Source organism: Onychostoma macrolepis, chromosome 23 (assembly GCF_012432095.1).
Source record: "Onychostoma macrolepis isolate SWU-2019 chromosome 23, ASM1243209v1, whole genome shotgun sequence".
NCBI classification, from domain to species: Eukaryota; Metazoa; Chordata; class Actinopteri; order Cypriniformes; family Cyprinidae; genus Onychostoma; species Onychostoma macrolepis.
In genome coordinates, this window is record NC_081177.1 from 2003334 (window position 1) to 2017999 (window position 14666).

Below are 14666 nucleotides of genomic sequence, written 5' to 3' on the forward strand. Positions count from 1 at the left end.
AAGAGTCTGTGCAGAATTGATTAAACTCCTCTGTGAAGTTTTAGTGAAGTGAAAGTGAGTTGAGGAAACATTAAATCAATGTTGAGAGACAATTATGTGAAAAAAACCCAGGCGAATATTACATCATTTGGTGAATTTTCATTTATGATATACTTTATTGGAACAAATTGAATTGTAAAATAAAGATTATTATTATTATTTTTTTAACGAGTTGTCATTTTTGCATGTATTAACTAATTAAATAAATACCAAGCTCTATACTATCCAGTGCTTTATTTTATTTTTATTTTACTTGAGTAAAATAAATTATTTTTATTTTTGCATGCATTAAATAAATAAAATGAAGCACTGTCTGGGTTTTAATTTATGATTTTCACACTGCATTTGTAATGTTTAATACGTTTATTTTGTTTTACATTTCAAAATAAATAACTAGACAGTGCTTAGTATTTATTTATTTATTTTAATTTAACCATTTTTAATGAATTGTAATTTTTGCATGCATTCAATACCGTCTGCTTAATTTACAATTTGCACATTGCCGTTTGTAATGTTCAATACGTTTATTTTACTTGCGCAAGAATAAATAAATAAATTATGCAGTGTTTTTTTAAATTATTTTATTTTATTTTACTTTAATTTTAGCATGCATCAAATAAAATAAATGTAAAAAGTACTGTCTGTTTTTTAAATTTATGATTTGCATATTTCCATTTGTAATGGTCAATATGTTCATTTTATTTTTTGAACATAAATATTGCTTTATTTTATTTTTATATATTATATTTTAGGTTCAGACATTCTTTTTAAAAAGAGGGAAAGACGCTGCCCTCTCGTGGACGCAGTGGAACTGGACAGACGATCAGAAACGCTCCCTCTCTCTGATGAAATACTGCACTTTATTTGTGACTCAAATAAGGAATATAAAAATAAATATCTTTCATGTTTTAAAAATAGAAATATCAAACATCACATTTTTCCCATCCGCGCACGACCCAGATTCATATGGAAGGCCAAACAACTCAAAATTAAACCATTAAATAAATGTTAAATATATAAATAAATCGTTAAATACTTAATTAAATAATTAATGCATAAATAAATGCATAAATATATACATTATTAAATATCCATTCATTCATTCATTCATTTGAAATTTAAAAATGAAATGTGGAGTAAATAAATAAATATTAAATAATTAAATATATAAATGAATGAATGAATATATATATATATATATATATATGAATGAATGAATAAATATATATAAATGAACGAATGAATGAATAAATATTGAATAATTAAATATATGAATGAATGAATGAATGAATGAATAAATAAATATGCATTTATTTATATATTTAATTATGTATTTAACGATTTATTTATATATTTCAACATTTATTTAATGATTTAATTTTGAGTCATTTGGCCCTCCATAGGATTCACTGTCTGTCAGGCGGCATTAAGACCGCGCGGAGGAGTCTGCGGGCGCGCGCCACGTGCACGAGCGCTCACCTGCAGCGCGCTCCCGTCTACAGCCGTGCTGCCCGGTTACAGTGCGGAGCGCGCCTCAAAACTGCACGCGCTGCGCTCGTTTAAGGGCGGATCGGGATTTTTTTTAACACAGCCTCACTGGAATTACGCGTTAGACCGGGATCCTCCTGCTCATCCAGGTTTTTCTACAACAGCTGGCGTGACGCGGTCATTTACCGGAATATTTCCGTTCGATCGCGCGTTTCGCGGCATAAACGCCGGGCGCTTTTGTGTTGATGCAAATGATGCGCCCGGTAAACGCGCGGCGGGGAGAGCGGCGCGTCCGTCGCTCGCGCTGATGACAATAGCGGACTCCAGCGATCAGAGCGCGTGATAGAAATAAAGGAACGATTACCGGGAAGGACAATGTCTCTCAGCAGAAGCATCGAGCTCGAGCACTTTGACGAGCGGGACAAGGCGCGCCGCTCCAAACGCTCCGCCGCCGCCGCTGGTGGTGGTTCGGGTTCGCGCGCGAGCAGTCTGGTCCCGAGCCCCGCGCACAGCGCCAACTGCAGCTTCTACCGCACGCGCACGCTGCAGGCGCTCAGCTCCGAGAAGCGTGCCAAGAAGGTCCGCTTCTACCGGAATGGAGACCGGTACTTCAAGGGTCTGGTGTACGCGGTGTCCGGCGACCGCTTCAGATCCCTGGACGCGCTGCTGGCCGAGCTGACGCGCGCGCTCGCCGACAACCTGCACCTGCCGCAAGGTGTGCGCAACATCTACAGCGCGGACGGCGCGAGGAAGATCACGAGCCTCGACGATCTCGAGGAAGGTCAGGCATTCACGGAAACATCCGCTACATCTCGGAGACGTCTATTTGACGTCTGCATTTACATCTGCAAGACGCATTTTTAGAGTGTTTGCTCATCTTCAATACATCTATAGGACGTTTCATATCAGATGTTAAATAGACGTTTATTAGATGTCTTTAAGATGTTTATGAATTAGAATGTATGTAAAACCGACATCTTGCAGACGTCTGTCAGAGGTTTGTACACAGCAGATGCTTTCCAGATCAAGTGTGCTATCTGTGTAGGGTGCGGCCTGAGAAGATGAAGGGTTGCAGGTTCGAAGCCCTTTAAAGGTCCATATGGTTCAAGGTTCCTCACTTGTCACATGCATATTACATATGAGGTGTAGTGAAATATTATACTATTATATATTATTTGTATTATATATAGGCTACAACATGTTATATTATTATTTGTAATATAATACAATGCTACCTTTTAATACATCGATATTAAAAAATTATTCTAGCAAATAAAATGTAACATTAATGTTACATTATATGTAATATTAATATAATAATCATGTAATATTAATATTACATTATTTATTTATCCTTTCAACTGAGACTTCACAATCTCTTCTTCCAGGGAGACCTGGTTATTACATTACATTGTATTAGTATATGATATTATGTTTGTAGAATAAACAAAATATTTATTCATATTAATATAAATTACACACACACGTTATAATATATATTTGTATATATTTAATATATATTTAATTACAATTTATAAAATATATAATATTAATATTCAGTCATATTTTTTATTTATATATAAATAATATTAAAAAAATTAAAACATCAAATTATATATTTTAAAAAAATATATTACAAATTATTAATGGAAAATTAAATGTACACACACAATTAAAACAATTAAATGAAGACCCCAGAAATGAAATAAAAACTGAAAATTCTACTTCAGAGGATCCCTGATGGAGACTCTGGTTTAAAATAGTAAACGCGTCCCTTTGGAGCTACTTGAAAATCAAGTAGAACCAGCCGGAACATTTACATTTAGTCATTAAGCAAATACTTTAATCCCATCCCATAACAAGCAATTTATCATAAGAGCCAAGAGTGAGTCACTGCATGAGCTGCTTTGTTACTCGCCAGCTTGATAATGACCAGTTTAACAAAGCTAGCGACCAGCTATCATGTTTCTGTTGTATTTAAAATAAAATAAAATAAAATAAAAACTTAAAATTAAGAAAAAAGTAAAACAAAACGAAATAAATATATAATTAAAAAAAATATATATATATATATATAAAATTTAATTTCACAACAAATGTAAAATTACAATTATTTAAAACAAAAAAATAATGTACAAATTTAAATTTTAAAATAAAAATGTTGAATTAAAATAATTTCAAACTTATACAAATTTTTTTACATTAAAATAATGTTAAAACAAAAATGTCTTAAAACATTTAAAATTAAAGTAAATAATTTTAAAACAAAACATAAACATGTAAAATTACAATAAATCATTCTAAATGAAAAGCAATCAAAATAAAACACTTCCTAAAAACTTGAAATATTTTATTTCCCTGCGTCTCATTTGACCAGTAACAAACATTGCAACTAAAACAATAAAAGAACGAATACACAATTACTCTCATTGTGGAAATTCAGCACATTCCCCTCCAATTCTAAATACTGCAATGGGGAAAAAGATATTATCATTACTATCAGTTAACAAATGTAAAACATCAAAGAAAAAACCTTCAAAAGTTGTCTAAATACATTGCAATAATAAGATTTTCGTGGAAAAATGTCATGAAAATGATGTCCCAGTACATACAAAATCTACTAAAAACTACTTAAATAGGCTTTACATTTATGCAAAACACAATATAATTTATTCTGCATTGCAAAAATTAGAATTTTGTGAAAGATTGTGATCTTAAAATCTTATATATATATAATATGCATAACTTATGCAAAAGAGTAGCATCTTTTTGTGTGAGTGGGGATGAAATATGAGCCGCTGGTGTTTTCATGAACACTTGTGTTGGTCGCTCGAGCGAGTCTGAATGATTTAAGCTCAGTCACGTCACGTCACGTCACGTCACGTCACACACACACACACACACACACACACACACACACACACACACACACACACATACACATACACACACACACACACACACACACACACACACACACACACACACACACACTCATGCGGTCGCTCTGATTGATCAGTCATTAGTTCATTTGAACACAGCGTCCATTACAGCGGCAGACGATCGAAGACCGGTGGACAAACTGATGCAGAAAACCCTTTATGCTGCTGCTGGAGGACTTTTAAGTTGTAAATGAGAGTTAGACTTTTTTTAATAGTTTTTAACATTTCTTGTTTGTGCATTCAGTGCTGTCGTGTTTCTTTGTCTTATATTTTGCACAATCAGCAGTCTAAGTTTTCCAGAGATGAAGGTTTTGAAGGTTGGTTTTGAATATTCATGCTCAACAAGGCTGCATTTTTTGAACAAAAATACAGTAAAAATAGTGAAATATTATTACAGTGTAAAATAACAAATTTCTAAGTGAATATCTATTAAAATGTAATTTATTTCTGTGATTTTCAGCATCATTACTCCAGTCTTCAGTGTCACATGATCTTCAGAAATCATTCTAATATGCTGATTTGCTTCCACAAAAATATTGTGTTTTCAACATTGATAATAATCAGAAATGTTTCCTGAGCAGCAAATCAGCATATTAAAATGATTTCTGAAGATCATGTGACTGGAGTAATGATGCTGAAAATACAGCTGCGCATCACAGAAATAAATTACAGTTTAACAGATATTCACATAGAAAACAGCTAGTTTAAATTCCAATAATATTTCACATTTATTCTATTTTTTCTGTATTTTTGATCAAATAAATGCAGCCTTGGCGAGCAGAAGAGACTTCAATAATCTGAATGATTCCACACTACTGTAGGTGTATTCCAGCAGTGTGAGCGCGGCACGTGCAGGAGCTTATTTTACTCAAACATCCGGAGCGTTTCTTTGACCTCGAGGAGCTTGGCGTGATCTTGAGCGTCACAGATGTGAATCCGCAGAAGCGTGAGATGAGATCAGGCGCGAGCTGCTGGATTACAATATAAAAGCACAGATGCTCTCGCTCACACCTGACAGGTCTGACCCCGGGGTCGCGTCGCCATGGCAATCGGGGTCAATCGGCTGAGTGAATCTATCGCTGCATCAGCATCTTCACAGCTGATCAGATGGATGCAGATGGGCTTGATGGTGGTCCAATTGTGCTTTTGCAACCCTAGCAACACCCAGAACATCCTAGCAACCATAAAGGAAATTTGACTTTAAATAATTCTGTTACTCTGTGCCAGGATTTTCCAAAAATGGGGCTCATGAGTACATGGAAATACTATAATAAATTAAATAATAAAACTATGAAATTAAAATGAATAAAACTTAAAAAAATGTACATAGCTTTAATTGATTTTTATGTTTAACTTTTAGTACATTTAGGTAAACCTATTCTTTTAGTTGTCAAGGAAACATTAAAACAAATGTAAAATAAAAAATTTAAAAATAAAACAAAAATAAAATGTGAAACAAATGTAAAATTAAATTAAATATTTTGAAACAAGACAAAAAAATGTTAATTAAAATAAATTACTTAAAAAGTTAAATAAACTGAAGTTTGAAATTTTTGAAGAAAATGAAAAATAAAATAAAAAATAAAATAAAACATTAATTTGAAAATAAAATAAATGATTTTAAATAAAATAAAATCATTTTTAAGCAAAATGAAAATATAAAATGAAAATAAATAATTTTAAATTGTAACAAATTTTAAAATAAATGCTAAATTTTGTTTAGAAATAACAGAAAATAAATATAATAGTTTTTTGAAGCCAAATAAAAATATAAAATTAAAATAAATAATTTTTAAAATAAATAAATTAAAATACAACACTTACTAAAAAGGTGAAATATTGTATTTGTTAACCTGCATGCCACGTGACCATTAACCGGCCTCAAAGAACCGTGAACAGCAATCGTTGTGCTGTTGAATTATGTTTGATTAAATATTAACGTATAGTAAATATTTGAGCTCAGTTTGTGAATCTGGACTGTGTTCCTGCCGCAGGTGAGAGTTACGTCTGCGCCTCAAACGAGCCCTACAGGAAGGTGGACTACACCAAGAACGTCAACCCTAACTGGGGCTCGCGGCTGGCGGGGCCCGTGGGCGGAGCCAGTCAGCCTGTGGGCGGAGCCGGCCGTCCAGGGCCTCCGCGTGCAGCTGGAGAGTCGAGGGAGACGAAGGACTACATCAAACCCAAACTGGTGACGGTGATCCGGAGCGGCGTGAAGCCCAGGAAGGCTGTGAGGATCCTGCTTAATAAGAAGACGGCGCACTCGTTTGAGCAGGTGCTCGCCGATATCACCGAAGCCATCAAACTGGACTCCGGCGTCGTGAAGAGACTCTACACACTGGACGGAAAACAGGTGCGGCTGCCAAAATACACATCATTAAAAAAATAATCTGCATTTATTTTGCACAAACATAAAAGGATACAATCTCTAACACTTCTGTTCATCAGTCAGACGGGTTCGTTAATGCTGATCGGCTCAAAACGGCCACATGTCAATCTGTTAATCAGGCTGATCAATAATCATCTATTAGTAATACATCCTGCTCATTGATTATTTTGAGAGCATTTGCATTTCCTTTAAGAGACTCACAATCAATACTAGAGTGTTACTATTTTTATACTATTAAAGTATTTATTCGTATTCTGAATTAGCTTTTATTTTATATTGTCAGTTTTCATTTTAAAAATTGTAGCAGTTTTTTTATATTTTAGTTTTAGTAATTTTAGTACTTTTTAAAAAATTTCCTATTTCTTTTTCCGATAGTTTTCTAATATTTTATTTTATTTTAATTATTGAAAACTATTTTTAATAGTTTTAATGAACAATAACAACACAAAAAAGATTATTTAAAGCGATCGTTTGCCCAGAAATGATCAATTTGTCATTATTTACTGTCCCTCGAGTCTTTCGGATTCGTTTGATTTTCTTTTTTCTGTGGAAAACAAAATAGAGACATTTTACAGAATGAAAAAGTGTCTCAGACTTAAGATTTAGGTGAATAACAAATTAAATTTTTATTATTATTACTAATTTTATACATTATACATTTTAAATATAGACCAATTTTAAATATATTTATAAATTGTTAATATAATTTAAATATATAAATTTGAATATTAAGATTTTGGTAAATAAATTAAATTTTATATATTATTATTTATTTTATATATTTCAAATTTTAAATATAAAAATATATATATAAATTTAAATATGAAGATTTAGGTATATACGTTAAATTGTATATATATTATTATTTATTTTATATATTTCAAATTAAGTATTTATATATATTTATTTAAATATTATGAAGATTTAGGTAAAATTTATTAAATTAATAAATCTCCTCTCCTCCTATATATATATATATATATATATATATATATATATATATATATATATATATTAGAAATTTTAAATATTAACAAATATTAAATATTTATTATTTTTAAATATAATTTAAATATTATATAACAAATTAAATTTTATATGTTATTATTTATTTTATATATTACAATTTTTAAATATAATCAAGTGTTGTTTATGAGTTAATATATACATAGAATTATTTAAAAGGAAAGGATGTGACGTGTGGCCAAGTATGGTGACCCATACTCTGAATTAGTGCTCTGCATTTAACCCATCCAAAGTGAACACACACACACACACACACACACACACACCGTGAACATACACCCGGAGCAGTGGGCCGCCCGGGGAGCAGTTGGGGGTTCGGAGCCTTGCTCAAGGGTCTCACCTCAAGTCACTTTTATGATACTTTATGGTGGTATTTGGAGCTCAGTAACGCTTTCATCAGATGCAGAAGAGCAGCGTGAACATTATCACTGCAGAACAGGAACATCTCATTTTCTGTTTCACACACAAAGTCAGTCAGAAGTGATGAGAGAAAGCAAGTGTGATGGACGGAGACACACTGAATAATGAATGAGACGTTCTCTGTCTGATCTTCCAGAACGTCCCATCCGACATTACTGCTGAGATTCACAGAAAACATAGCACATTAAAATACTTTTGTAATTAAACACAAAAATGCAGAATGAAAAACAAAAACAAACAAAAAAACAAGACAATGCAAAATTTTAATTAATTAAAAACAAAACTTAAAAATCTAAAACATTAAAATAATTCTAAAATTATGTAAATTGTAAATGTAAATGTAAATTTTAAAAATATGTAATATAAAACAAAATATGTCAAATTAAAATAATTCATTTTAAAACAAACTTACAAATGTTAAACCATTTTATAATAAAACAAATAATATTAAAATAAAACAAATGTAAAATGTATCATTTAAAAACAACAAAATATAAAATTAAAATAAAACAAATCATCTTTAATATAAAACAAATGTATAATTTAAAAGCAACAAAATATAAAGTCAAAATTAAATCATTTTAAAACAAATAATTACAATAAAACAAAAAAGTACAAATAAAATAAATCATTTTAAAACAAAACATAAGTGTAAACTTAAAATAAACCATTTTAAAATAACAAAAAATAAAGATTTTTAACCAAAATGTAAAATGAAAAGGAAGTCTTAAAACAAAACATAAATATGCTAAATTAAATCATTTAATTTTCAAACGAAACAAAAATATAAAATTAAAATAATCTAGTTTAAAACAAAAATCACGATGAAACACGAAACAGATATAAACAGTGGGTTAAGCTGCATGAGTCTCACAGTAAATTACACTGCTGTCCGACTGTGATGGGCTAATAGAGAGTGTGTGTGTGTGTGTGTGTGTGTGTCAGTCAGGAGAGTGCCGGTTGCCGTGGTAACCTGCGTCTCCCCGTTGGCCCCAGTGAATGTGAGCTTCATCTGTATGCCACACGCCTCTCGCTGCAGACTCACACAGGGCTTCCCTGACAAACCTCTGTTGCTCACGGCAACAGTCAATCAAACCATTAATAAAAATCATTATTATACATATACAGTATAGAAACAAAAACTCCCAAAAATGACAGAGACATAACAAAATTGCTAAAACTAAAATGGAAAATATTCAAATAAAAACTGATTCCAGTATCTCAGTGATTTTAAAATAACACTGATATATAACATTGGGCAGATCTGCTCAATCTCGTCTGATGAACAGCAGTGATAATTCAGTATTATTTATATAGTGTTGTAGTATTTATTAATATTTTTTTCGGGTTTTCTTTTAAAGTTTGATTAAAGTTTTTATAATCTTGCTTTGTGTTTTTGTCATTTTTATTAGTTTTTGTTTTTAAATATTTCTATTTAGCTTAAATTTATTTTCATTTCAGTTTATGAATTAGCTTTTATTTTTATATTTTCAGTTTTCATATTTGTTTTAAAAATTTTAGTAATTTGGTAATTTTGTTATGTGTTTTTGCCAATTTAGTTAGTTTTTAAAAATATTTTTGAAAATATTTGTAAGAATTTCTATTTAGTTTTAGTTTATTTTTATTTCACTTTCGATTGTAGTCGTTTTAACACTTGCACTTAAACTTTTTTCAGTTAGTTGACAAAGCAACATTTATAATTATTTTCTGCTTTCTTTCATTTCTATTTTCATAAATATCTAAAATATATTAATATATATAAAATAAAAAGTAATATATATAAAAAGTAAATATATAAAATAAGTGCAGTTTTTATTTCAGATTCACACACATTCATTCATTCGCATTCGTCCAAGTTGCCACCATAATTTATAGTTATATAAAAATATATGTATTTCATAACTTTTTAATTATTTATAATTTTTTTGAATTATTTATCTTTTTTTTTTTTTTGAATAGAAGTGCTTGCTAATAATTAGTGCTGGGCAATGATTAATCGTGATTAAACGCATCCAAAATAAAAGTTTTAGTTTACATAATATATGTGTGTGTACTGTGTACATTTATTATGTATATATAAATACACACATACACACACACACATGTTAAGGAAAATATGTTATGTTTGTATATTAAATATAACTATATATAGTATAAATTGAACATAAATATATTAATGTAAATGTAAATATTTTCTAAATATATGCTGTATGTGTGTGTCTTTGTATATACATAATAAATATACACAGTACACTCACATATATTATGTAAACAAAAGCTTTCATTTTGGATGCGATTAATCACGATTAATCGTTGCTCAACACTACTAATAATTCAACTCAAACTCCCCAGTGAAGTGAGCTTGTGTGTGTGTGTGTGTGTGTGTGTGTGTGTGTGTGTGTAGTTGACTAGTCTGCAGGATTTCTTCGGTGATGATGATGTTTTTATCGCGTGCGGTTTGGAGAAGTTTCGTTACGCTCAAGATGACGCAGCTATCGGACACGCGGGGAAGGGCGCCGCGGCCGCGTTCGTTAACGGTGAGATCAAGACACATATATATGAGACAAACTCCGTTCACACACTCCTGTCTAACAGCAAACCTGTCTGTCTCTCAGAGTGTAAGAAATCACGGCCGTCTGTCCCACCCAAGACGACCAAGAGCTCTGGTGTCCCGCGCTCAAAATCACCCGTATCAGGTAACACACACTCACACACACACACACACACTCACACACTCACACACTCAAATTGTACCCATGTTATTATACACATTTGTGTCCTCATAAACCATATATACCAGTACACACACTCACTCACACACACACACACACATGTTTGTTTTAGTGGTTTACGGGGACTCTCCATAGGCGTAATGGTTTTTATACTGTACTTACTGTATGTGCTATCGCTCTACACCAACCCTACACCTAAACCTACCCCTTACAGGAGACTGTGCATTTTTAGATTAAAAAAACCCCCCACCATTTAGTATGTTTTTTAAGCCTTTTGAATTACGGGGACATAGGCAGTGTCCTCATAAACCACCTTCAAATTGTAATACCTCTGTCATACCCATGTCATTATACACATTTTGTCCCCGTAAACCACAAAAACCAGTACACACTCACACACAGAGCACACAAACACACACACACTCACACACTCACTCAAATTGTACCCACGTTATTATACACATTTATGTCCTCATAAACCATATATACCAGTACACACACACACACACACACACACACTCGCACACGCTCACGCACACACACACACACACACTGTGAGCAGCATTAAAGTCCTCTGGTTACTCCTGAGTTTTGATGGTGTTTCTGCTGACGGTTTTTCAGCCAATGAGGCTCCGAGGAGCGACTCTCCGCCGATGAGGTCATCGCAGTCGCCCTGCAGCCCCGCGGCTCAACGCAGCCGGAAGGTCAGTGTGTGTGTGTGTGTGTGTGTGTGTGTGTGAGTGTGAGTGTATGCGTGCGTGTTTGTGTGTGTGTTTGTGTGTGTGTGTACCTGGTATTTATCACGTTATGGGGATCAAATGTCCCCACAAGTATAGTAATACCAGTAAATTTTGACCTTGTGGACATTTTTTAGGTCCTCACGAGTAAACAAGCTTATAAATCACAAGTTTTTTGAAAATCTAAAAATGCCTGTGTAGAGCGATAGAATATACAGTTTGTACAGTATAAAAACCATTACACCTAAAACACACCTGTGCTCTGAGTGTGTTTGACGTGTCCTTCTCAGACGTCTGTTCATGAAGCGTCTCCGTCCCCGGCCCCGTCCAGAGACCTCAACGATGAGGAGGGCCTCAGTCCAGAGGGTAAAACACACACACACACCAGAGAAAATAATATTTTTTATGTTACTAATCCATTTGTTTTCTGTGTTTGCACGGTTAGTATCGTTAACTAAAACTATAAAAAAAACTAGTGTTGTCAAACGATTAATCGCATCCAAATTAAAAGTTGTTGTTTACATAATATATGTATGTGTACTGTGTATATTTATGATGTATATATTAATACACACAAACATACAATATATATTTTGAAAATGTTTACATGTATATATTTATATTCATATAATTTATATTATATATTAATATAGTTAATATATAAACGTAACATATTTTTCTTAAATATATACATGCGTGTGTATTTATATATATATATATATATACACACATAATAAATATACACAGTACACACACACATATATTATGTAAACAAAAACGTATATTTTAGATGCAATTAATCGCGATTAATCGTTTGACAGCACTAAAAAAAAAACATTTTTGTTACTTAAAATTAAATAAATAAAATATTAAAAACATAAACTGATTTTATTTGTAACTATATATTTGTGATTTTCTGTTTTCATTTTAATTTTAGTTAAAGTTTGAGTAATTTTTGTTACTCAATTTTGTAATTTTTTGTAGATTTGCTTTTTTATGCGTTATATATTCCTTTTATTAATTTCTATATCAATTTTGGTTTTATTTTAAGTAACAAAAATGTTGTTTTCAATGGTCTTTTCACAACGTTTAATGCAAGCAGTAAAATACAGTAAATGTCCAGGTAAAGCTTTCTGCACTGCCTTCACTAAATGAATGAGTAAAACTATATTTAATAAAATATTTTATATTATGTATAATATTCAGATTGTATATTTAATAATATGCTCCATTTTTTACCTATTTGTACTAATACATTTGAATTAATCAGGATTCAGTGAGTGCAAACAAATAATCTCACTAAATCAAATCAATTCTCTTAAATGGACAGTTTGAAGTGAAATTAATCAAACTTACCAAATGTAACTTTTATCATATTTAAGTTAAGACATATTTAAGACATAAAAAAAAAAATTCAGAACTTATATTAAATATAATAAATATTCTTTGTCTGAACTGAGTGGCGGTAAAGATCATGAAATTAGTTCAATAGCATGATTTTTGTCAACTAAAAGAATAAAAATTAAATCAGTGTTTTTTATCGCTCAGCCCTGCAGTAGCTCCGCCCACAGTGTAATTTTATTGGTCCAAAATCCCACATAACTGCATATTAAACATCAGGTGCGTTCTGATTGGCTGTTGTTTTGATGTTCTGTGACATTCTCTCTCTCTGCAGTGAACGGTAATGAAGTTCAGTCGTCTGTCATCACTGAGAAGTATAAAGTGGGGAAGGTGATCGGCGATGGAAACTTCGCTGTAGTCAGAGAGTGTGTGGAGAGGTAACTCATCACACACACACACACACACACACACACACGCTAGAGAGACATTATCTATCAGACTAACTGCAGATGTCGTATGTATTAGCTGTGAATGTCATGTGTGCTGGTCTCAGGTCTACAGGACAGGAATACGCGCTGAAGATCATTGACAAGGCCAAATGCAGCGGCAAGGTACGATTTCAAACACTTTCCTCTTAAACGACTCTAATTAAAACACCACATTAGCTCTTCTGCTGTCTGAAGCCTTTCCCTCTTTCTTCATTTCATTCATGTTGTTGAGTCTTTCACAGTGAATAAGGATCATTTGAGATTATTTGAAATGTGTGCAACTTTGACATATATAGATGTATTCAGTTATTATTTCCTGATAAAATAGTAAATTATGCACTTTTTTTGAATAAGCAATAGCCGATACTCTTCCATTTATATTAAAGTTCACATTAAACTTCAAATGAGTTGATCTGTATAATGACTCTACTGTCTTCTGAAGAGCTGCTTTACGGCTGAAAATTTAATTTTGTTTTTATAATTGATGAATTCAGCAATATTAATGTTATTTTCCTATTTATTAATTCAAAGCTGCTTTGAAACAATCTGTATAAAGGGCTATTATATACTGTGCTATATATAATTGGTTTAGTGCTGTCAAAAGATTAATCGCGATTAATCGCATACAAAATAAAAGTTTTTGTTTACATAATATATATGTGTGTGTACTGTGTATATTTATTATGTATATATAAATGCACACACATACAGTATATATTTTTAAAATATTTACATGCATATATTTATATTCATATAATTTATATTATATATAAATATATTTATTTATTACATAAACATAACATATTTTTCCTAAATATATATCTGCATGTGTGTGTATTTATATATACTAAATATACACAGTACACACACACAAATTTTGTGAACAAAACTTTTATTTTGGATGCGATTAATCGTGATTAATCGTTTGACAGAACTAAATTCTTTATAATATTTTATAATATATTTTTGATATACTATATTTTTAGACACACTAGCATATAGATGAGCTCAAGTTGCAGACATGAATGAAATCATATCATTAATATACTATTATATTTTTTGTT

At 31.6% G+C, this 14666-nt stretch overlaps 1 protein-coding gene across 1 annotated transcript in view; it reads left to right on the top strand.

Annotated features, from left to right (window-relative positions):
- Positions 1-1519: 1519 nt before the first annotated feature.
- Positions 1520-14666, top strand: part of LOC131532104 (serine/threonine-protein kinase DCLK2-like) — a 22269-nt gene continuing 9122 nt past the window's right edge. Inside the window, exons 1-8 of the mRNA XM_058763507.1 lie at positions 1520-2308; positions 6464-6822; positions 10709-10841; positions 10920-11000; positions 11658-11740; positions 12064-12139; positions 13449-13551; positions 13668-13725. Of these exons, the coding sequence (XP_058619490.1) occupies positions 1903-2308; positions 6464-6822; positions 10709-10841; positions 10920-11000; positions 11658-11740; positions 12064-12139; positions 13449-13551; positions 13668-13725 (1299 nt within the window). The 5' untranslated portion in view covers positions 1520-1902. The remainder of the gene's footprint in view (positions 2309-6463; positions 6823-10708; positions 10842-10919; positions 11001-11657; positions 11741-12063; positions 12140-13448; positions 13552-13667; positions 13726-14666) is intronic.